This window comes from Aspergillus novofumigatus (assembly GCF_002847465.1).
Source record: "Aspergillus novofumigatus IBT 16806 chromosome Unknown P174scaffold_6, whole genome shotgun sequence".
Classification (NCBI taxonomy): Eukaryota; Fungi; Ascomycota; class Eurotiomycetes; order Eurotiales; family Aspergillaceae; genus Aspergillus; species Aspergillus novofumigatus.
In genome coordinates, this window is record NW_020194279.1 from 2,127,047 (window position 1) to 2,149,904 (window position 22,858).

A 22,858-nucleotide genomic window follows, 5' to 3' on the forward strand; every position below is an offset into this window, starting at 1 on the left:
TTATTATTATTATTTCGCCTCTCCGCCGTCCCCTATCGCCCTTCTCTGATCATCATAAATCATATCCCCTCTTCCCCTTATACTTACTCCGTACTTCCCTTCATCATCATCGTCTACATTTTCGTCGTCTGGTTTGCGTGGGCTCTTTCTGCTGTGTTCCTTTTCCTTCTGTCTTTTCGTTATATTATTTTGGATATATCTTCTCTTCTTCAAGACGGCTTTCTTAAAACAATCGACCATTGATATAATCTTCCAACATCTCTTCCACAACCCCCAAATCTCCGTCTGGGTTCAGGACGCCGCATCTCCATCAGGCAGTGCAACACCAACAATCATACAACCAACACCTGTTACTACCGCTACAACAAGGCACCAACAACATCTTCCTCTACAGGCCACTCCCCAGGATTTTGGACTAGACTTGGAACCATCCTACTTCTTCCAATGGATACTTGAGTCGAAAATAAATATCCCTTGTGCCTTGAACGACTCTCCCTTTTGGATATCACCGCTACCACCAGGCCGTTTGGATTTGGATCTTGCCATTAAGGACTCTCCCATCAGTCGGACTATCCACTACAACTCAATTCTTACGTTGCTGGAAGGCTGCATATCCCTGTGCATCCTTTCCAGTCTCTCCCCTCTATATCACATCTGCCCTTAATGCTCTCCCCAAATCCCTTCGGCATGTATCCCGCCATGCTTCCAACTCCTCCGCCTTCTCCTCCCACCACCCGTGTTTATGCTCCGGAAGACCGCCTGGGATATCTTCTAGCCAACCGGCTGGAACTGACAAGCATTCTTGGAGTTGGTGCGTACGGCGTGGTCTACACCGCCATCGACATCCACACCAATGTGGTGTATGCCGTCAAAGCACTGAACAAGGTCGGACTTGATGCCCGGCAGCTCAAGTTCCAGCAGCGCGAAATCAAGCTCCACCATTTGGCTAGCCAACATCCCAATGTGGTTTCCCTGGTTCGTATAATGGATTCCGTCGACTGTACCTATGTGGTCATCGAATTCTGCCCCGAGGGTGATCTGTTCTCTAGCATCACCGAAAAGGGCAACTTTGTGGGCAACGATCCCTTGGTCAAACGCGTCTTCCTCCAGATCCTGGATGCCGTCCAGTATTGCCACTCCTTAGGAATTTACCACCGGGACCTCAAGCCGGAGAACATCCTGGTGACCGATCAGGGCCTGACGGTCAAACTGGCCGACTTTGGCCTTGCTACCACGGATTATTTCACTTCGGACTTCGGTTGCGGTTCCACATTCTACATGTCTCCAGGTAATTTACTTGCCCTCGTCTTACTGCGTTCATTCGGCTGACTTAATATCTGAAGAATGCCAGCAACCGAATCCCCGACCATTGTCTTGCTATGCATCGGCCCCCAATGATGTGTGGAGCCTGGGGGTGATTCTGGTTAACCTCACTTGCGGGCGCAATCCATGGAAACGTGCCTCGATCGAGGACTCGACATTTCGGGCCTATCTCAAGGATCCTTACTTCCTCAAGTCCATTCTGCCCTTGTCAGATGACCTGGTTTGCATCTTGAGCCGCATTTTCGAGTGCGACCCCTCTAAGAGAATTACCATCCCGGAGCTTCGCCAGTTGATCCTGGATTGCCCTCAATTCACTCTCAACCCTGTGACCCCCTGGGTTGCTCCTCATGGACCCTTGCCTTACGACGTCATCAGTGGGCCACAGGTCCCTGTGTCTGTCCCTGTGCATACTTTCAACACGCAGCCATCGACGTCCTCTTCAGACTCGTCTCACTACTCGAATTACTCCGAGTCTGCCGCATCCGATAGCTCTTGCTACACGGAAGTTTTTACCGATATGGACAGCGTTCCATCGATGTCTTCCGTGGAGTATGAGCCGGAGACGGATTGTCAGGGCGACCTTTCTATGGACTCCCTGCCATGCAAGGACATCTCGGAGGCCATTGTTATCCACCAGCCGAACCCTCAGGCACTATGCGTCTACTAGGGTACCACGGCGGAAGGAAGTGAACAAAACCAAATTAATGCAAACTTAACGATTTACGCCATCTATTCAACATCAGGAACTGGATTCCCACAACATTTATACGGCCCCAGTTTTTATTCAGCTTCTTTTTCCATCATTCCCGTTTCTCTGGACATACTCCTTAATCTTGGATCTTTTTTTTCCCTGGACTCCTGGGTGACCTCTGCCTGGATTATCTGGTTAACCGCCAGTCAGCATAGGACCCGTTGAGTTCCGGGATCTCTTCTCTGCACACTGTTTTATCTTATTAATATGTTACTATTTACGTGTGGATCTTTGGGTTATTTGATATCTGGTCGGATTCTTGTGTTTGACGTGACTGGTTTGGTGTTGTGGTGTTGGGCTTGAAGAGCATTTTTCTGAAAGAAAAGAAATACCCCGGGTCAGAGAAGCATTGCCTGTACTGATTTTTACCTTGTTCATTTTTGCCGTGGAGTCTAATATGGACGACGGCAGTGGCATGGACATGCCACGGAAGCATTGGGAGGAAACAGTGATTTGTTTAATTCGCTTGGTTAGAGCGACTTGCGAGGTTTGGAGATATGTCTCCGCTGGACTGGAGGATCAGTTCTGATTCTTACGTGTGTGTAAGATTGTGCAAGGTTCATTGGCCGATCAGGCTGGAATCAATACACCTATACAATAGACTTTTATAACAACGACTTTCCTCCCTTCTCACTTGCTGTCTACGTCCTACGCGAGGCTTCCTGTCCTACGCTCCGCGCTCTATATCGAGCACGCCGAAAGCCGCTAATCAGCTAGGCTGTGGCCAGTGTGCCTTGTCAGCGCCGTCAGCACTTCGTGCCAATCAAGTGACTGCTGTGTACACATAGGCTGACGTGGAACTAGACGGAGTACGGAGCACATTGGTGTTGTCTCTATTTGCTGCGTCTGCCACGTCAAAACGCTTATGAACTGCAGCATGGCTACTCACTAAGCGGTGTCCAGACACTCGCAAGCAGGGAAGGCACCTTTGTATATAACTCAACATGATTTGATATCACACTGTATGTATAATTGTACTCTCACAAGCAATGCAACCAAACATGATCACGTATTACGACCTCCCGTCACCCGGATCGTCTCCCCACTCACATACGAAAAGTAAGGACTGCAAACCCCCAGAATTGCCCTGGCCGCCTCCTCGGGACTCGCCGGCCGTCCCAGCGGAATATCCGGATACGCCTGCTTCTCGTCCCCCTTGCGCCCAGCCAGCTGCTTCCCGGGGATCCCCAGCGCAACCTTGGTCCCGTCCGGCGTGGTGATGAACGCGCCTTCCTCCTTCGCAGCCGTCAACCGCGTCTTGACGAACCCAAACGCAATCGTGTTGGCCCGCACCCCATACGCAGGGCCCCATTCCTTCGTGATTGTCTTCGTCAGTCCCACCAGCCCGGCTTTGGCGAGCGCGTAGTTGGCTTGCCCCCTGCCACAGTATCAGTATCATACTATCCTATGTCCCTAGGGTGTGAGGGGCGAAATGAAGACGTACGCATTCCCGTGAATCCCACTCGTAGAACTAATATTGATAATCACCCGGTCCTCCCCATCCTTCACCCGGAAATACGGCGCAGCGGCCCGAATCAGCTTGAACGGCGCCGTGTTGTGCACCGCCAGCATCGTGTCCCATTGTTTGTCGGTCATCTACTAACCATCAACTAACTAGCTCCAAAATGCGAAAAGCGCAAGAGGGGAGATGTATACAAACCTTATGGATGACCCCATCCCAGGTAAACCCCGCATTGTTCACGAGGATATGGATCTTCCCGTTCCCGAAATCCGCCGCCTTGGAGACGAGATCCTTGATATATGCGTCGTCGAGGATATCGCCCACGACCGCGAGGGCGCGTCCTGCGCCAGCGGCGTTGATGGCGCTGGCGACGGCGGTGGCTTTTCCTGTGTGGGGTGTCAGTTACTGTCTACAGTTTGCTAGGAGGTAGGGGTCAGGGACAGACCAGCGTCGATATCAGCGACGATGACTTTTGCGCCTTCGTTGGCGAAGAGCCGAGCTGCTTCGGCGCCGATGCCCTGGCCTGAGCCAGTGATGATGGCGACTTTGCCTGCGAGGAGGCCGGCTGGGTAGTTGAGGTGGGCGTTGACCTGGGCGAGGCGGGCGGCCATGTTGGTTTTAGATCCTACTGTGTATGAACTAAGTTGAATTGCAAGCAGGTGTTTCTTTTTTTTGAAATATAGACGAGGTGCTGGTAGCTTATATTATTGATTCGTGAGGGGAGAGTATAGCGGGTAAATTGCCGAGGCCCGTCAAAGCCGAGAGCCGTCCTTGCTTATGGGAACTACAGTACTACTACATCACGGCAACAGACTTCGTTCAAGGTAACTACGGATGAAATATTATTAAGTAGGGCATACATCATTCCCCGATAAACAACGCAAAAAAGCTTCCACGTTTGCTTCGTACCCCCGAAGAATCTGATCGAGACAGCTGCCTCCGCGGTTCTCATCGTACAGCCCTTGCCCGAGATGACCGGATGGCGATCCGAGGCAGACATCGATCGCTTCTTGCAGTGCAGCAAACACCTCCTTGCACTGGACGAGTCGCGCACGGAGCAGGAAGCGACTGACCCACCAACTTTCCTCCGAACACAATTCATAGTCTCCATATCTCGTCCTTGCACTGTCGGCTCCCACTGAATGCTGCGCCGCCAGCCCATACGATATCCAGTATTCGAATATCTGCAGTGTAAAGTCTACCGTAGAGATAGGCAACAGCAGGCTAGTGCTGTCTTTTGGGCAATTTCTGCATTGCAGATATCCTTGGCAGACGGACAGAGCCACCCTGATCCCCTGCAGCATCTGATCGACTCGCAGGTGGCCGGCGTTGGCCATCATATCCCTCAGCTGGTTCATATGAAACACCACTGTTCCTCCACATCCACATGTCGGTTGCGGTGCGTCGGGGATGTGGACGGCGAGGGGACAGCTCGTGAGGCCTTTGGTGATGAACTCCTTTTGAAGAAAGGTGGGTGACATGGAGGCTTGCATATATACGGGATCTGCAGACGGCAACGGTTCTTGAAAGGAAGAATATGCGAACACCGATGTGGAGGCGTCCGCCGTGAGGTCGGTGTCCTGGCTGTTAGGGCTCTCGTGAAACTGTGCATGTTTGTTAGCATTCTTCCAACCGATTCACCTGATCGGAACACACGTTTTCCTCATTGCTCTGAAGCACTCGAGACCTTTCACATATCGAGTGACTATGGTTGTCCATGACGGTGTCTGGGTTATGCTTTCCCTTCAAAGCACGTAATACAGGCTTCTCGTCCGGCAGTTGTCCCAGCTTCTTCAACGTGGCTCGGTTCTTGCTGCCCTTGGGTTTCCCTGACCGATTGGCGAGCCGATATCGACAAGGCAGCCCGTGACGAAGACACCGGATGCAGGTACTCTTTCCAGAAAGGTTGCATTTCACCTTTGATTGTCTGCAGTTCTCACAAGCGGCCCGGAGTCGGGGTGTGTCTCCACTGTGGCCGGAAGGTTGATCGGATCCTGCATACATCTGTGCAGATTGGACCCGAAGGCAAGCCTTTTGTTCCTTCGGAGGATACTTATTTGATCTACTCCTGCCGGCTTATGAAAAGAATATCTTATGTGAGGAGACCCACGCAGGATAAGCGATCCAGTGCTGGCCACCCTGACAAGCATCTGAAGCAACCACGCCGATATGATAGGAAGGCAGAATACCCTCAGACGGTGATTTCAACCAACCAACCCCTCTTATATAACTGGAATGCAGAACTTAAGAGTCAATGTCCGTATCAGGATTGCCTAACCGACGGCAACCGCATACGAAGTCAGCCGCTGTGAAACCCAAATGCTCCATCTGATCCCCCACGCATAAGAGCGACCAACAATCGCCACCAGTCCTTACTGTAGTCCCACGGGCCCAGACTAAGCTGATCCCAAAGGGGCAGTTGCCGGATGACTTGGCTGCCACCTGATTTGCTAAGGACGGGAGATTTTAAGCGGCGACCATTCTCACCTGGCAATGGCGGCCTGAAGAGGGCAGCCTCGATGCAACATTGTCAATAGACACAGCGGCGTGATGATGAGATGATGGTAATTAAACTCTACCCAGTGAAGACGCCATCTGCTGCGCTGAGCCATTGGTGTCGTCCGTCACAGTGTCCAATGACTTTGCTGCCTTTCAGAGCGAGATGATCATCGAGATGCATGACAGGCATGCCATGTGAGCTGGAGAATTCTATGTGCGACTCTCTATTCGTCTGTCCAGCTCGAGTGTCCGGGAAGCAAGCGGTGAGCATGTCAAATCAATTCTTGATGGAAGCCAGGTGATGCTTCCAGAAACACCTTGTATGCTTGCAGGCCATTTTTGAGTTTGCCAATTCACATCGTGGAAGAGCTCCCGCATGCCCGACTATCAGCAAGGGGGTGAGTTGGTTGGACAAATCTCGTGTCGTCCTCGAAAGTCACCATCAGCACGCGTCATCTTTCTCATCTACTGATACGGTAATGGTTACATATGAAACCAAAACATATTGTTCAAGAGTGATACATTGCGCGCGTGATTCTATCAGATTTGGCGGCGAATCAGAATGTCAGTTGGACTCTAACAGACAGCTTCCTGCAATCCCACTATGTCGGTAGTCGAATGCTTTGAGAAGGCCAGTCAAATGAGCCACAGCAGCGCAGACCACTAGTACGTGGAAGATCTGATGAGAGCTTCCCAATATATCGAACTTGCCCGGCCGCAGACGTTCAGGAACTCGAGCTGCATAGATTGTAGCCCCCAATATATAAAGGAACCCCTGCAGAAGAAGCCATCCAAGTCCAATCTGGCGCGTCATCTGGTCGTATCCGAACATCTGCGACCCGTGGAGCACAGGAAACACCGCTGACAGACCCATGGCGACAAACATTGATGCGCGGAAAGGCCGCCACTGAGGCGTCCGGAACTTAGGCAGAACTGAGACAATAACGCAGCCAAGACCAATAGTGCAGATCATCGTCCAGTACAGTTGTTGGAGGGCTGGAACGCAGTAGAAGCCATAGTAGACGCTTGGCACAAAACTCCCCACAATAAGGCCTACGATACCGACATAGTCGAAGGTATTTCCTATGCGAGCGACTAGCGGGGAATGATTGGAAATAGTATGATATGTTGCCGACATTCCCAAGCAAAAGGCAGCTCCTGCAAAGAAGCAACCAAAGGCAATGATGTCGTCCCTTGTGGCAGTCTCATAGCGAGGAACCAGCTCCTGGTACAGTAAGTACGCAGCGGGAATAGACAGCAGTGACGGCAGGAGATGAGTATAGATGTTGACTGTTTCGTTGTGGAGGTACGTGAGAGATTGGAAGGAGACAAGAAATGAGAACGAGGCTGGTCGGTATCCCGTGTGGATGTGGTGATTATCACGTTGCCAATGCGGCAGGTCGTCCCAATGAAGAAGTTTTTTCACGACCTCCGGCGGCTTCTCGAGAACTGCAGAAGCCATAGCAGCAGGCTGAGACGAATTCGATCCATTTTGATAGCTCTCGGCGGGACGACGTTGGCGGGCAGACATGTTTCTTCACATGCAGCAGAAGTATGCAAACAAGTGTAGAGCGGGTAGGAAGAAACTTGAGCAGATCAACGCAAGTTTGTCACCACAACTACGAATTGATGGACCACAAACGGTTGAGAGGATGCTAAGGACCGATGAGTATTAGATTCCGAGACAGAAGCAACTGTTGAAAGGTACATTAGATAAATAGACCGTTGGGAATCACTCCGAATGTCCTGTTGGGGAGAAAAGGAACCTCGGCGTCCCACTCAAAGCAAACAGGCAAAACCAAGCAAACAAACCAAACAAGCGGTGAGGGAGTGGAGTAATTCCTTCCACGAGTTGACGATCCATGATCACACCAGACAGACGACAGCGATAAAGCTGTTATCTTCCCTCATGACGCAATTCACCATCCCACTCTTCTTACGGCACATTGCCAGCCATGGCGGGCCCCGCAGCACGTTCGGCTCGATTCTCAGAAAGCCGCTTGAAGCCTCTGAGGGACAGGGATCCTCTTGAGGTGGTGGGATTTGTGTCCAAAGGTGATCGGCTGTATGTGCGCATCAAAGTTCAATGAGGAGATCGGATGAGACACACCGGGTGGGAAGTTGTTCATTGAGCTGATCCCTCGCAGGCTCCTAGATCACAAGGAACAACAGAAATATTTTGAGCGCATCAAGAATCGATGGATGGAGTTTTGTGCTCGACATGCCGGTAACCTGATTGAGGCTTTCGCATCGCTTCCTACCAGTGCTTCCGCAGACGCGACAAGAAACCCACCGGCGTCTCGCCTCCAGTTGCCTAGCCACAAGACCGGACAGACTGGTCCTTCGCCGGCTACGGAATTATCCACTCTTCTGCTATCTCTCCGCAAGCTCCGGGAAGCCGTGCTAGCCACCGCGTCCTCAGTTCCCGTGTCTTTCCAGCAGCAGGTCCATGTGTTCTCAGTCACAGTTTCCATTCGCGCTCAGCATCCGCCTTCATATTTCCCTTCTCTCCGTTATCTTCTTGAAACATTACATTCACCCTCTCACCCTTTACCCGACTCGGAGCTGAAAGACATCATATCATATTTGGTCCTCGACTATGCGTGCCGGCAACGGGATATGGTTTCTGCCTTCGAGCTGCGTGCACGGGCGCGTACTCAATACGCCTTTAAGTCGGACGTAGTTGACCGTGTTTTGGCGGCGCTGATGCATGACAATTGGATTGCCTTTTGGCAGGTCCGAAACGAGGTGGATTCACCTACGCGGGCTGTGATCAATTGGGCCGAGGACCGTGTCCGGAGGCATGCGCTGAAAGCCGTCGGCAGTGCTTATCTCAACGTCAACGTGAGCTGGATTGTCGAACGCTGTACAGGAGATGGAAGACAGTGGACTTGGGAGAAATTGGTGGAGAAAGAAGGCTTGGGTTGGCAGCTAGAAGGTGACAAGGTAGTCATTCGGAAACCTAAGCCCAAAGTGGCACCAATCAAGAACAGCGAGTGAGTAGACGTTGGCTCATTGATTCATTTATAACGATCGTTCCCACGCTCCGGTTGTCAAAGTGAGCATTTGAGGCATTGCACAGTCATGGCGTTTGTTTGGGTTGGCATGAGACAGCATGAGCGTCAGATGCCTCACTGGATTATTCATCATTAGCCGGCTAGACCTTAGATAGTGTTCGGAAGAAATAGAGTATTGCTATCCCTCGCAATCAGGACATCAATGTAGGTCGTTTTGGAATGCGTCAATCTCATAACTTGAAATCCGCACTTGGCCGATCAAGATTGAGATCGCCCGAGATGGGCTGCTTGGCAACAGACTCGGCAAGACTGGTCTTGAGTATACTAGCCTTGTCGGAGCAAAGCTCGTAGACCGTGGACAGATTGAACACCAAGCTGCCAAACGAATGGTTAGCAGCAACCAGCGACTCCAGAATTTGACGAGCCTGTGAGTAAGCGTCAGCTTTAACGTCCTCGGCGAGAAATATCGGACCGGAAATGTATCGACTTACTTCATTCAGCTGTCCTGTATATAATAAACAGACGGCCAAATTGTGCGAAATCAAGGCTTTATCAGTATTCTCTTCGCCATTCTCGAGAAGTGCCCTCCATTCGGCCACTGCATCGTTGTACTGGCCTTCCGCCATGCTGAGGAGCGGCTTAAGGATACGCTCATTGGGCATGCCTGCTTCCTCGTACACTTTCTTTGCGGCGTCAATGTCACCAATCATCAAGAAGAGAAGCACTTTTCTTGACCTGTTTGTCGCGGCTTCCGAGTCCGATATTTTCAGGGTGTCCAGTGATCTTCTTGCTGCATCAAGATCCCCCATCTCGATCAAGGCATTCACGCTTCTGATTCCGAGATCAGCCAATCTATCCCTCCAGATTTCTCGCTCCGATTGTGTTAAGTCCGTTCGCATGATTTCCCTTCGCGCCTCGAGGCCTAGTTCGTACAGGCCGCCAATGCCTCGGCGAGAATCACCAAACCCGATGCTCTGGAGTCTCACTGCTAGAACGCGCAGTGACCATGGTGCGATATGGCGGGCATGAACTGACGGTTTTTGAGGGGTTTCTTTCGCGGATGCGTCTTGGTTGACGTCAACATAATAAAAGGCCGAAGTCAAGTCTTCAAGGGCCTTTGATTCTTGCGCGGCTAGAATAGCATTTCCAGACAGTTCTAAACATGCTAGTCGTGTATAGAAAAGCCCAAAGATCAGCTTGGTATCAGTTGGCGAGAGAGTACGAGAGGTCAGGATGGTTCCGCATAGATAAGCGGCGAGTAAGAAGTGGCCCTCAGCCAACAATTTCTCAACTTTACCCAAGGATGAGCTCAATAGTTCATCAGGAGCTGGCGTGACAAACTCCGAGCGCAGTGGATGTGGAATATCAATTTGTGACAGGGAATGATAGACGTCGTAGCGAAGGAGATACGACAGGTCTTTCTCCATGTCCGGTGGTAGCTCACTTGGCGCCAGCGGGTCTAATGCGGTAAGAGTGTGACCCGAGTAAATCCCAGTCTGAGCTTCATCTTGTACAAGAGTAGCAGACGATACATTGATATCAGCTGAGCCGAGGGGCTATTTCCTTGTCAGCATATCCTGGTGGCTTCGGGAGATCAGAATCCGCCTCACTCATTGAATTCTTCTAAAGGCCCTCTTGTCGAGCTACGAGGTCTTGAAGCTGAGGGAAACAAAACATCAGCTTAAGCAGTAGATATCGAGCTTTCTATTTGGTCCTTACATCTGGAGACAGCCCGGCTATGCTTGGAGTCAACAGACTCCATTGCTGTAGATAAAGAAAGCTTAGAAGCAACTCAGCCGTGAGCCTACACAGAGTCCTGATGTCCAATACACGTTCTCTATGGAGCTCTTCTGCGAAGGTTGAGATATCTCAGGTTGTTTGGATGGAGTTATGCACGCCGAATGCCTCTCTACCTAGCTACCCAGTTTTGCCGCGGGCGGTGAACGGGATCGACCCGGTCTGGCAACCTGGCCCATACCCGCACCTGTCAATCGCATCTGCTCAGCCACAGTTTATCGTTGAGCATCAACAATCGAACGTTCTCACCGTGTTCATCCCACACACGAACTCCATCTTCGGTTCATCTCAGTGAGACGATCATTCTGTATACAGGCATACCTCGTTTCTCTTCAAATATAAACCTATAATCATCCACCATGACATTGGCAGAGGAATTCCGCTCGAGAAACTTCAGTATGTGTCTTCGTTGTTTACCTTTGAGAGGCAAGAAAGAGCCAGATTGCTAATCATTTAACCCGTATATAGGTATCTACGGACAATGGTTTGCTACCCATCCTATACTTCCTACTCCCTTTTCTTTACGTCCTTCTCAATGTTGAGCGCGGCCCCAAACAACATGTCGGCGAGAAATGGCGGTTGCCTGAATCTACCACCAGGCCGCCTCACACTGGCTGGCTTGAGATTGCCACAACTCTTTCAAAGGGTTTACAGCATGGAATTGCGATCTCTAGCGACGATAGTTTATCGCGAGTTGTCACCGTTCTGCTCTGCAAGCCTGCTGACTCGATCTTGGATAGGACGGGTGTGCTGTGCATCATCCTCTGCGTTGCTCTCGGAATCGCAAACATCTTCTCTTTCGCTGTTTTGCGCATCATCTTCAGCGTACTATGCCTGTATGCCAGTTCTACTAGCAACGCTCTGGACAGTGGAGCTGACGATCATAGTGTCTCGGGATTGATCCTCATCTTCATTGAAGTTCCTTTCTTGCTGAGAATCTGCCCTACCTCCTCCAAGTTCGATGCGTTCATTCGGCGCTTCACCACCAACTGGATGCGCGCTGCGATGTACGCCATCATGAGTGTCGTTCAATGGCTTAGTCTTCTCCCCGGCTCCGGTGCATCCAGTTTGATCGTCGCAGCAGTCTTCTTACTGATCGCCTCCATATTCTATGCTTTGGCCGGCCTAAAAAGTCAGGAATTCGTGGGCAGCAAGACTCTTGGTGGGCAGGGACTTGTCCAGATGATCGTTTGACGGAGATATTCAACCAAGTCGTTTCTCGGATTATTGGGTACCCGGCACACCCTGAAACGCATTGGATGCATATCGGAGCAGAAGGAGAGTTGAAGAAAAGAAAAAAAGGGATCACAACCATCATTTCCGCAGTGTATGCGCCATGATTATGACTGCCTAAAAAAGGCCTGTACTTTTATCTCATCTGGATTGGCGGATGCCGAATTCGTCTAAGGTTGGGAACGTTGAAGGAGCGAATGCCCATTTCATACTGGTTTATTCTGCATTGATTGAATTTGCATTTGTCTTTACTCTTGCGCGGATTTCATCCTCGGCTGTGGCTCGAAGGTCTGCGAGTTATATTGCGAGTGCAAGTATACCACTTAATACCCTGTTAGCATCCTGGTGATGAATGAATTACTTTAGAGAGGAGAAGATATTCAAACCTGTTTGGTTCCTGAAATGGTTTCTGAAAGAAATAGTATTAACTTACAATGCAAGAGTCAATATCCCCATGACAGACTTGCTGCTGACCATATTTATGCCCATGTGAAAGCACACAGCAGGCTTACATTTCTCTGATACTGAGAGATGTCAGTTTACCAACAATCTTGAAGGTCAAGAAGCTTTCTCTAATTGCTCCTTTCCTTAGGGCAGAAACATAACAAAGTATCTCTTATTAAACCGGGAATGTGATTGTTGTTCAATTGGATCTCTATTACAGGCTTCGTACTCAGGTTGTCTCCTGTGCCTGGACACCGGTATGGACCTAGGTAAGCGGCTTGGTAAATCTGCCATACACCACACAAGCACACATCACCTTCCCTTCGAATACTGTTATCTACTGCTCCGTACCTAGGTAGGACATTATACCCAGGCAGGTAGTTATTGATGCCGATGGACTGTACTAGAAAAACCGCTTTACGTCATATACCCCTCCACCAGGGGAGAAGTCTTTACCCCGCGTTTTGAGGACCACTAATTGGAGGTTACCAAGCAGGAAATGAAGACATTATGGTGATTCCGGTCGTAGGACTCTAGTTCTTGACCCGTGTACAGAATACCGTATGCTCGACGACGTCGAAAATGAAACTCGGGGGTGTATAAAGGTTAATGTATTCCTATTGGAGGTCTTCACAAAGCACGGACAGGTTAGAAGCTCTACGCTCGAATCTACTCTGCAAGGTGCCAATGTCCGTGTTGATGCATTTGCCAACTGGCCAGCCCATTTCTCGTGGTCTAATCAGAGAGAGTATGATGCCTGCATGCTTGTTAACCAGTCTGCGTTAGACTCGAGTCTCTACAGTAGCTAGCTGTGATCATAGGGCGCGGGGAATCAGGATTTGCCCCAACAGAAGATTTGACAATTCTTTCGAAAGAAGTGCACATGAGGGCCCGGGATACTAAATTTCGATCAGTCCCGGGAAAAAAGGATACAATCGTCTACAGACATCCATGAACAAGAAGATTGCGATGATGTGATCTGAGGATCTCCATCTGGTCTCTCTGCTACCCCTGGTAGTCAGCCACTCCACCCCAGTATCTGTGTAGACTGATCACCTTTAAAAGAGGTCCACACTGTGTGGCGGTTATCGTCGCTCTCAGTTAGTCTGTTTGTTATGCCAATGCTGAGATTGGTCGGGAGTGGATCTGTTGCGGCCTCAGGCCCACAAAGCTGAGAGGTCTATGATTTAAACTCGACAGAAATAGGAACAAACATGACGATAAGTCGGGCTGGAAGTTACCATTGAGCACAGACAACATGGACTGTATCAGTCGGCTAATACAGAATCCTAAGAATTGTCCATTCATTGACTCAAAACTGACAGGTGGTATCATGAATGGCCATAAGAGCAAAGATGCTGATGCATGATGCCATCCTACTATGGAGTACTTAAAACCTGAGATGCTCACCGCCTCGGCAGCAACGGCCATACAGACTTTGAAGAGAGAGCATGCTTTCATACCATTAGGGCCAGCGAGGCACACCGTATATGTCAATGAGATCGGCTCTGTTGCCAGAGCAGAAGATATTGACGTTTTCAGACTAATGCAGTCATTGCCTAGGGCTCATTATTGTCTAGAACTAGATTACGCACAGCCACAAGAGAAGGATTCAATTGTTCCATTCAATGAGGTGTGAACGTCAGGTGCTAAGGTAGGAAGGTACCCCACTAGATACCTCGTAACTTCGTAAGGATACCTGTACTGACGACCGTGGTTTTTCGACCATGGTCTGGTCCCGCCCACAGCTGCTTTATCTGGGGTCAGGAGACAAGAGGGATTTTCTCTTAAAATAGTAGTAAAGAGAAAGGGGCGACATAGAGATCACCATTAACCGTCCAACGTGTCTCTCAATCTATGGTTGTTTACCCATAAATAGGTACGCTAGATCATGGCATTTGGTCCTCAGGTAGAGTCCATGAGAATGCTCAATTATGTGGTCTGAAGATGCAAAAATTGTATCGGATGGAATCTATCCATGAAGATATCGAGCAAAGTTAAAATGCCTCAGATTAACAAGATATGATGATACCACTTGTTATGCAGCTACTGCATAGGTATATCCCTCACCCCAGAGTCTTGAAATATGATTGGTACAAAGTTACTCTAGTGACCTGAGGCATTCACTCCCGCTGTATCAACCCAACTTAGCTTACTAGTACCCTGTACCTGGCAAATTCAGGTACTCCCTTTTTGACAACATAGCTTCCACGTGTTCTTTGTCCTATATAGCTAAATATCTGTAGATGATTAGAAGAGATCGTAGTCCAATTCTCGGGTGGCAGATGGAAAACTTTGCAAGGTGCCCAACAATGTCCATCCGTTATTGAGAATCGTTCTTATCAAAAATGGCCAAAAAAAAGGAAGATCAAGAGTGGGGAGGTCCACTAATCCTGAAATGGAAAGAAGATGAACCTGAGGTACCCGCCCACATTTACAACGAACGAATTTGAGTAGTTTACATTTTACCGGACGGTTTTGTAACGGTATTGTACCACAGGGGCCAGACACAGCGGGGCCCGGCGTTTTGATGCCGTCAGAGAGCGTCACGCGACGGGGCGGTGGGCCGTGGCAGGAAGAAAGCGGTTAGACTGGTTTTACGGTCACTCTGCCATGCAAAAAGTCATACATCATCTGCCTGCTGCTAATCTGCCTCTAGTACTCCTGCTGCTGCTGCTGCTACTACTACTTTTCACTCCACCATCATCACCACATCTCCTCCTATACAAATTCTCTGCATTCAGTCCTCTTACACTCCTACCTACCCGTCAAATAATTTCTGAAGCCGTCTGCTCATCAATTGTTCTGTCTCCTTCCATTCGCTCATCTTCCAAAAGCTTGAGCCCGTTTAGCAATCAGTTCTTGGAATTGGTCCACAATCGGTAAGCAAATCAAGCTGCGTCATGTTATCAGCTCTCCCTATATTCCCGGCTATGGCTACCTGTTTTGCTCTGATTCTTCGGGAAATGTTGGAATCTCATGTGAGCTTGCATATGGCAAAACCAAGAGCCTTATCAGCTCAGTGTCCTGCTGGATAAGACTCCTACTACTGGAACTCCCCCCTTTCAATGGCATTTACCCGTTGAACTTCCCAGGGACCTGTCTCAATGGCCGTAAAGCAATCAAGCACATTGGGGACAGAGAATTCAATGACCACCCACTCAATCCCCATCTTCTAGCCCGAGGTGCGGGGAAGTTTCTTTAGCTACGCACAGCTGCCCGCTGTCATCTGTTCTACTGAAGCCCAGCCTTTCAAATTCTCAACCACAGCACTTGATCAAACCTTAGCTAACATCATCTCTGAAGCTCTATTTTCTAGCATTAATTTGAGATTCTTCATATCCCTACGAGAATCATGGCGACACAAGCTGGCCCCGTCATTCCTCCTCGACCCTCGAGGTCTCCTCAGTCGAATCTTGCCCCCAAGTCGATATCAGACATGCCAAAGATCCCTCCTCGTCCCAGTAGACGCGTTGAACGCTCCGTGTCTCCTCTTCGGGACAGCTATGCTCCTTCTCCATTGAACGAACCTCCGAACTCTGCGGGATTGACTCGTACGGTGTCCAACGATCTCCCACAGCGACCCCCAAGTGTGACGATACCGTCACTTGGAGAAGAGGGTATCGAATACCAGAACCTAGATATTGGCAATTTGTCAGATAGCCATCACCAAATTGGTACTCCGGCGGAGACCAGGAATGTGGGCAGTGATCTCAAGATCCATGCGCCCCGCCCGTCATTGCCCAGTTCGAGCGCTAAGGCGAAGGTGCAGGCTGTCACTCGTACAGACTCGCGTCAGGCCGCTGCTGCCGGTCTCGGCGTGTCCGCATCGCCGGTGCCTGATGACCATCATGAGCGCTCTAGTCGCTCGCTTCAGTCCAGAGCAAGCGGCTCGCGCGCAGACTCTTCCACCGCATCCTCTGATCGTCGACGCTCTCTCCAACTCCCCGCTGATGAGCACGGAATTCCTGAAATTGGTCAGAGAGTTCCCATGTATCCCAATGCGGGTGATGTGCAGGCACCGTCTCCAAGCCCTTATCAGTTGGAGCACGGAGGTCAACGCCAGGGACGCCACCATCACCGAACTCGCAGCGGCCGTGAGGCCTCCTTACCCCCTGGGAGCTATGGACTCCACGGACATGGTGTGCCTGCCACTGACAAGTTTGAGAAGGCTTGGTATGATAAGCATCCCGAAGAGTACGTCAAGGTCGAACACGGACAATATGGCCCTGGCGTCGGGACTCCCCGCCCTGATTGGGCGCTGAGCAGCGATGATCTCAACAAGATCGTCCGTAGCTCCGCTGTGACCGGCTCTGGTCTCGGTACCTCTCCTAATGTTGCGGGTACTCCAGATGAGGAGGTCGGTTACATTGCCACGGATGAATACACCCACCGTATGGCAACCCCGGCTCCCGAATCGCGCCGCAGCTCGCGCCTGATCGGGGAGTCCCCCTGCGCAGCACGGACGTCCCCGCTTCAGAGGTTGGCGTTGAGCGAGAGGGGCGCAAATCTGAAGACGCTGGTGTTATTCATGTCGATGACCCGTACCACCCCCTGCATCATCCGGATGGTTTCGCACCAACCCCAGCCCCTGAAGAACAATCCCATGAAATGGGCGTGGGTCTTGACGATGAAGATGAGCCTATTCTGGCTGCCGATGAAGTCCGCCCTGAATCAGCCTATCAACATCCTGCCGTCTCTCCCACCTTCGATAGACGGCCTAGCGAGTATGATGGCAGGAGTCTCACTCCTAGCGTTAACCACAGTCGCTCAAATAGTCGCTCTGCCACCCACCAGGGTGGCATGCCCGCTCTCGTGAGATACAACTCGCGCGACGAACGTGAGGAGACACACACGCCTCTGGATGACGTTGAGGAGTACGAACCGCTATTTCCCGAGGATGATAAGGACAAGAAGCCCATTTCCGCTGCGGTCCGCTTCAAGCAGCGCCCTGAAATGCTCAAGCACCGCTTTCCCAGCGAAGATATCTGGGAAGATTCTCCCAACAGCTTGCAGCTCCACGCCACCGTTTCCACACCGGACATTCACAAGCACGAGGCGTTTGAGACGCCGGAACAGGAGTCGTTCCGCCGCAGTCACGCTCCTCACCTTGATCCTCGCCAGGTCGCAGAACACATCCTTGAGTCCGAAGAACCAAAAGAAAAGACTCAACCGCGCCCTGAGATTTGTAAGCAGCGGTTCCCCAGTCGAGACATCTGGGAAGATGCACCTGAGAGCCTGACACTCGTGACAACAATCGAGCCCTCGGAGGAGAGTGAGGTGAAGAGTCCCGATGTACCATCGAAACCCGCTATCCCATCTCGCCCTCAGAAGCTTTCACAACAGGCTCCTGCGGTAGATGCCTCCTCGAAACCAGCAACCTCTCCAACAGAAAAACGACAGCCGCCCAGCATTCCTGGTAGACCCAAGCCACAGATTCCTGCTCGACCAGCGAAGCCCATTACCCGTGGAGCCGGAGAGGAAGCTCCAGCCAAAGAAAAGCCCGCCGTGCCCGTTCGGCCCAATGGAAGCAAGATTGCTGCACTTAAAGCAGGGTTCTTGTCAGATCTAAATTCGCGTCTGCAGCTGGGTCCCCAAGCGCCAAAGCCCCAAGAGAAGAAAGAGGAGGAAACTCCGGCAGAAAAGGCACCACTGAGTGACGCTCGCAAGGGTAGAGCTCGTGGTCCATCCCGACGAAAGCCAGCTTCCGAGAACGCTAGCACAAGGCTACCGACGATTCCCGAAATTAAGATCACCGAGACTTGGAATGTTTGGCAAGTCGGTGAGGATGGCAACCTGACGGTCGAAACCGGAGTGAAGGCCAAGCAGCCTGAGCCGGCTGCACCTGAAGTCTCGACTTCGAAGAACACCATGGCCCCAGCCTTGTCAAAGAACATTGCCGGCGAATCCACCGATCCTTCTCCGATGACGGCGACTAAGGAATCTGCACCCGAGACAGCTGAGACGATACCAAGCACCGATGGGGAGGCTGCGGCTGTGTCTGCTACGGAACCCACGAAGCCGGACGAGAGTGAGGTACAACAAACGTCTTCAGATGCGCAGTCGGGAATCACCCCTACTACATCGCCCCCGGTAGACGACGCCATTGAAGCCATGGCTGCTACTGCTGACGGGAAAAGAGCGTCGGAAGGCGCTGTGCTCCACGAGGAGCAGTGAAAAATACTTGCGTTCTTTTTTGGTCATTTGAGTCTTCTTCTTTATGACCTTTGATATCATCGTTCTCTAGTAAGTTTGAGACAGCAGCAAAATGAGTTTTCGTCTAGCATCCATGTAGACTGCCTCCGGCCTAGAGTGCTCATGATGTTGTTGGTCATTGACCAGGACCCGATCACGGGTGGATGATACCTTCATTTTACAATTAGGAGTAGTGCTAGTACTACATGGCATGTAACAACAATAAACGCCGTTGCAGGTAGCTGGAGACTTGAATCTGTATTATTCTGGCCTAGCTGTGGAGACATAATGACAGAACAGTGTGATTTAGACGAATTTGCCCTTGAAACTCGTCAATGCTGCAGCGCTGCAAATTTCCCAGATCCTCATCCTGAACGGCTTCGACTCGAAAGGTCGAGACTACTACATTTTCAATTTAGAAGTTAGGCGGGTTCACATGCATGGAAGCAAACAGCAAAAGCACCCGGTGGCCGCAAATCTTGCCCAATGGCCGGTTTAGCAATCTGAAACAGCGCTCGCTAAAAAACATTTCCAGATGATGCGAATTTTTTTTTTCTGGTTCGGTATGACCTGAAATCTCTTTGAAAATGTAAGTTAAGAAAATGAGCTGAACAAGCTGTTTCTTTATGTTCAGTGCGGGGGGTATCATGAGATGTTGATAGATGACAACATGCGAAAGCTAAGGATTGGACAAGTGTTTACGCTTTTCACTAGGTAGCGACGCATGGAGGGTTGAATTCTGAGAGAACTCGGGAAAGAGAAGAAGCGAGTAGCTGTTCAGCTAGCAGGCAAGTTCTTCATGTCGCCCTTTCCGTCCTTGATCCACTCGGGGTCGATCAGGCGCTCGCGTTCAGCGTAGAGTTGCTTGTACGCGCCGCGAATGGTACCGTCGCTGACGTGTGCGACCTGGGAGATCTCCTTGGCGGATTTGCCGTGGCCCATGAGATAAGAGGCCATGTAGATGCAAGCCGCGACGATCGACAGGGGCGAGCGTCCAGCGAGGTCTCCCATAGTCGTCACACGATCGGACAGAGCAGAGGACACACTCGTAACTTGGTACGGTAGATCCAAAAGGTTGCAGAAACGGTTGCAGAGGTCGCTCGGCTTGGTGGAAGTTGTCGCGGTGTAGGTGTCGTTGGGGTCTGGAACACCACCACTGGACACAACGGCATTGATCCGTTCCAGGTTCTGAGCCGTGAAAAACTTTTCCAGAGCCTTGTAGATTCGACCAATCTCCTTTCGAGTGACTTTGGTGACCGCAAAGATTTCGGTGAAGGTCCGAGGGACTTTGCACTGGCGGCAAGCAATAAAGATGCAGCCGGCGATGATGACTTCCTGTGACTTTCCCTTGAACGCCTTGGCATCGTCCACGATCTTGAAGAGATATTTGGCCGTATCCGCGACGTTCTTCTGGATGTTGAAACCATCGCACAGCGCACCAATTTCCTTGTAAGCTGCCAACAGAGCCTTATTCGCCTTCTCGCTCGACTGCTTGTTCTGTGCCCGGTACAGTTCTCGCGCGCGACCAGAGCCTCCGCTGGCGATCTGAGTCTCAAGCTGGTCGCCGTTCAACAGAGGATTCGTGGCGTCTCCGACACGCGACGGGTCGTCGTTATTCTGGTCATCGTTGGAGAACGTACGCCATTCAGAGTGCATGTCGATCTCTCGGTCAGCAAGTACCAGACCACAAGAGCCGCAGACTGTCTCATGTGAGTCAGGAAACTCGAGGTTGGGCGGGACCTCCCTGCACTCGGGACAGATGACATGGGCCGAGAGGTTCTTCCTCCACTGACCCATATCAGGGCGGGCAGAGGTAGAAACGCTAGCCATTTTCACGTTGTCCCGATTGACTGCAATCTGTTGGATCGAGTCAAGAGGGGTGAGCCGAGAGGTGAGAGAGGTGAAGAGGCAAAGGTGAAGTCAAAAGTGTTGCCGCTGCCGTCTTGGAGTAGTAAGAGCCGCATGATTGATGAGTCAGCCGCCAAGCCGAAGTGTCCCGAAGAATCCATCGAACGTTCAATGTCGGCTTCACGGACCAAAGCCATATTATTCTTCGCAAGAAACCCCATCCCCAGGTTCTCCCCTCATTCATCACCCCCGCCGCCATGATGTCTCAGACTCTCAGAGCTTCGGTAAGTCCGTCCCATCTGTAGGACAATGGTTTCGAGGAAATATGGTTGCTAATTGCTGTCTCATTAGCGCTCCCTGCTCGCCCGCGTCTCTCGGCAACAGGTTTCTTCTGTTACCCGCCGCTCCTTCCTGACCTCCGCTGTCCGTCAGGGTATGTCCCGATTGATTGTCCCCTTGGCCCTATTCGATCCGAACAAATGAGGGAAATGCTGGCGTATGATGGACTTTGTGGACTGTGTCTAACATTGGATACTCGTTCTAGCCGACCCCGTTCAGGAGCTCTACCTGCGCCAACTCCAGGCCTACAAGCCCACCCCCATCAAGCCCGGCGATGCTGAGGCCCACGTCCAGAAGTTCTCCGCTCCTGCTGCGCCCCAGTCCCCGAGGAGGCCAACCTTGCCAATGATTTGAAGGCCTACGAGAGCCAGGATGTTGAGGTCGAGGGCCAGGCCGCCGCCGGTGAAACCGCTCCCGTTGAAGAGAGCTGGTTCGAGGAGGAGCCTGAGGAGGAGACCGCTCACCACTAGGTTTATTGCTTTCTGGCAAAGTCTGAGAAATCAGGACTGATGGGCAATGGGATGGGAACAAGAGAAAACCTTCCATTGATGAGTCCTGAAGGAATCGTGTAAATTAAACCTACTTCGGAGCATATGAACCTGTTTCTTCCTTTCTTCTACTGATGCAAGCGAATATGCGCATGGATCTTCCACTGGGGCAATTAAGTGATAAGTGTGGTTGTAGTGTGCTCGGAGAAGGCATGCTTCAGGCGAACAGTCTATTTCGACTGACCTGACCGGCTCTCATCTTGTTGTTTCAGGCTCAAGTTATAACTCATATATGCGCTTGAGATTCCTCGACCCCATCTTGCTCACCGCCGTATTATTGATCGTCTGCGGGCGCGGTATTCATGGGCCAAAAGTTGCCAAAACTCTTCCAGAGACCGAATGACTGCTTATAATCTTGTCCTGAGTTCTGTTTCCGCACCTGTACTGATTCTAATTGCTGAATGAACAGATGGAAGCAAAGAAGCAAGCCATCTACCCTTAGCTACAGAAGAAGTTCGTATCCAGATTCCATTCCAAGGATGTGCCGATCTATCGAAAAAGACATGCAGGGAGATTGGCAATACAGACAGCATAACGTGTCCGTTGCCGTCATTGAGATGCAAGAGTATGCACTCTGATTACCTCTTTTGGCTCTTGCATCGCACGCAGGGGGGTCAAAAGGCGTGCGCCGATAATCTCGAGTATTGAAGTCCAGGCGCATGGCGACATATGACAGCTCCGAAAGTCTAAAGAATCAGGCTTCTGGAATATCAGACCGCCAGATCTTGTCCTTCGGAGAAGAATCTTGAGTTCGCTCGGTTTCGCTGGCTTTCCTCGGTGCTGTCTGGAACGAAGGTCAGTCTTCCAGTCTTTCTAGATCTGTGCTAAGCGAGAGGTTATCGATGCTGCGTGGCGTCACGATGGATCCTGCAGTGTCAATAGATGGACAATCGTAGAAGCTACCTATAGAGTTTAGGGTGTCGCATTACGTGCAGCGATCGATTTCAATTCCTCCTGGGTGATGGTACACAGACAGAGAGAAGGAAAGAAGGGGTTACTGAATGCTACAACATATGAAGATCGGATAAGGAGGACACACTCTGATTGGAATGTCCATGGGACACCTGTCACTGTGTGTACAGTGGACAACATTCTTGAGAATCAGATTGAGAAGATCTGCTTCGGACAATAGACAAGATAGTCATTCATCATGAACTTTGATGTTGAGCATTGACGATGAGGTACAAAAGTTAAACGGGTAATTTAACAGGGGACGGATGAGCCTAGCCATTCATACATGGTGGTTCTGGCTCTATTTTTCTACCTGTTATCCTCACATGTCTGCGTTTAATGCTTGGAGGAGCCCAGGCTCAAGGTAGTTAAGGTAGTTGTACATATGATTATTGTACCATGCCTGGTCGGTTGAGTCTCCAATCCAACCACCGCTGCGAGGATGTCATAG

At 50.7% G+C, this 22,858-nt stretch overlaps 10 protein-coding genes across 10 annotated transcripts; 5 read left to right on the forward strand and 5 right to left on the reverse strand.

Annotated features, from left to right (window-relative positions):
* The first annotated feature begins 306 nt into the window (after positions 1-306).
* On the forward strand, positions 307-2,141 carry P174DRAFT_259090 (serine/threonine-protein kinase). The gene is made up of 2 exons (XM_024821485.1): positions 307-1,288; positions 1,344-2,141. The coding sequence occupies exons 1-2, from the start codon at positions 664-666 to the stop codon at positions 1,988-1,990; spliced, it is 1,272 nt and encodes a 423-aa protein (XP_024680670.1). The 5' UTR covers positions 307-663; the 3' UTR covers positions 1,991-2,141.
* An 888-nt stretch (positions 2,142-3,029) lies between these two features.
* On the reverse strand, positions 3,030-4,201 carry P174DRAFT_444100 (SDR family NAD(P)-dependent oxidoreductase). Its single transcript, XM_024828000.1, has 4 exons — positions 3,982-4,201; positions 3,735-3,922; positions 3,519-3,670; positions 3,030-3,452 (listed from the first exon to the last, which is right to left on the reverse strand). The coding sequence occupies exons 1-4, from the start codon at positions 4,145-4,147 to the stop codon at positions 3,080-3,082; spliced, it is 879 nt and encodes a 292-aa protein (XP_024680671.1). The 5' UTR covers positions 4,148-4,201; the 3' UTR covers positions 3,030-3,079.
* Positions 4,202-4,373: 172 nt separating this feature from the next.
* Positions 4,374-5,083, reverse strand: P174DRAFT_444103 (uncharacterized protein). The gene has a single exon (XM_024828001.1). It carries the CDS (start codon positions 5,015-5,017, stop codon positions 4,382-4,384), a length of 636 nt encoding a protein of 211 aa, XP_024680672.1. The 5' UTR covers positions 5,018-5,083; the 3' UTR covers positions 4,374-4,381.
* A 1,517-nt stretch (positions 5,084-6,600) lies between these two features.
* Positions 6,601-7,566, reverse strand: P174DRAFT_433479 (hemolysin III family protein; the record flags this gene model as incomplete). Its single annotated transcript, XM_024825809.1, has 1 exon — positions 6,601-7,566. The coding sequence occupies one exon, from the start codon at positions 7,564-7,566 to the stop codon at positions 6,601-6,603; it is 966 nt and encodes a 321-aa protein (XP_024680673.1).
* A 345-nt stretch (positions 7,567-7,911) lies between these two features.
* Positions 7,912-9,241, forward strand: P174DRAFT_444106 (uncharacterized protein). Its single transcript, XM_024828002.1, has one exon. It carries the CDS (start codon positions 8,238-8,240, stop codon positions 9,033-9,035), a length of 798 nt encoding a protein of 265 aa, XP_024680674.1. The 5' UTR covers positions 7,912-8,237; the 3' UTR covers positions 9,036-9,241.
* A 41-nt stretch (positions 9,242-9,282) lies between these two features.
* Positions 9,283-10,479, reverse strand: P174DRAFT_374708 (uncharacterized protein; the record flags this gene model as incomplete). Its single annotated transcript, XM_024822592.1, has 2 exons — positions 9,283-9,477; positions 9,544-10,479. 2 exons carry the CDS (start codon positions 10,477-10,479, stop codon positions 9,283-9,285), a joined length of 1,131 nt encoding a protein of 376 aa, XP_024680675.1.
* A 729-nt stretch (positions 10,480-11,208) lies between these two features.
* On the forward strand, positions 11,209-12,043 carry P174DRAFT_374658 (Tvp18 family protein; the record flags this gene model as incomplete). The annotated part of the gene is made up of 3 exons (XM_024822590.1): positions 11,209-11,245; positions 11,318-11,333; positions 11,590-12,043. The coding sequence occupies 3 exons, from the start codon at positions 11,209-11,211 to the stop codon at positions 12,041-12,043; spliced, it is 507 nt and encodes a 168-aa protein (XP_024680676.1).
* Positions 12,044-15,881: 3,838 nt separating this feature from the next.
* P174DRAFT_462564 (Aim21 family protein) lies at positions 15,882-18,703 on the forward strand (the record flags this gene model as incomplete). Its single annotated transcript, XM_024830137.1, has 2 exons — positions 15,882-16,920; positions 16,974-18,703. The coding sequence occupies 2 exons, from the start codon at positions 15,882-15,884 to the stop codon at positions 18,701-18,703; spliced, it is 2,769 nt and encodes a 922-aa protein (XP_024680677.1).
* Positions 18,704-19,498: 795 nt separating this feature from the next.
* On the reverse strand, positions 19,499-20,766 carry P174DRAFT_462565 (transcription factor SUA7; the record flags this gene model as incomplete). The annotated part of the gene is made up of 2 exons (XM_024830138.1): positions 19,499-20,571; positions 20,736-20,766. The coding sequence occupies 2 exons, from the start codon at positions 20,764-20,766 to the stop codon at positions 19,499-19,501; spliced, it is 1,104 nt and encodes a 367-aa protein (XP_024680678.1).
* A 49-nt stretch (positions 20,767-20,815) lies between these two features.
* On the forward strand, positions 20,816-21,378 carry P174DRAFT_453321 (uncharacterized protein; the record flags this gene model as incomplete). The annotated part of the gene is made up of 4 exons (XM_024829148.1): positions 20,816-20,853; positions 20,921-21,002; positions 21,114-21,196; positions 21,265-21,378. The coding sequence occupies exons 1-4, from the start codon at positions 20,827-20,829 to the stop codon at positions 21,376-21,378; spliced, it is 306 nt and encodes a 101-aa protein (XP_024680679.1). The 5' UTR covers positions 20,816-20,826.
* Between the last annotated feature and the right edge of the window lie 1,480 nt (positions 21,379-22,858).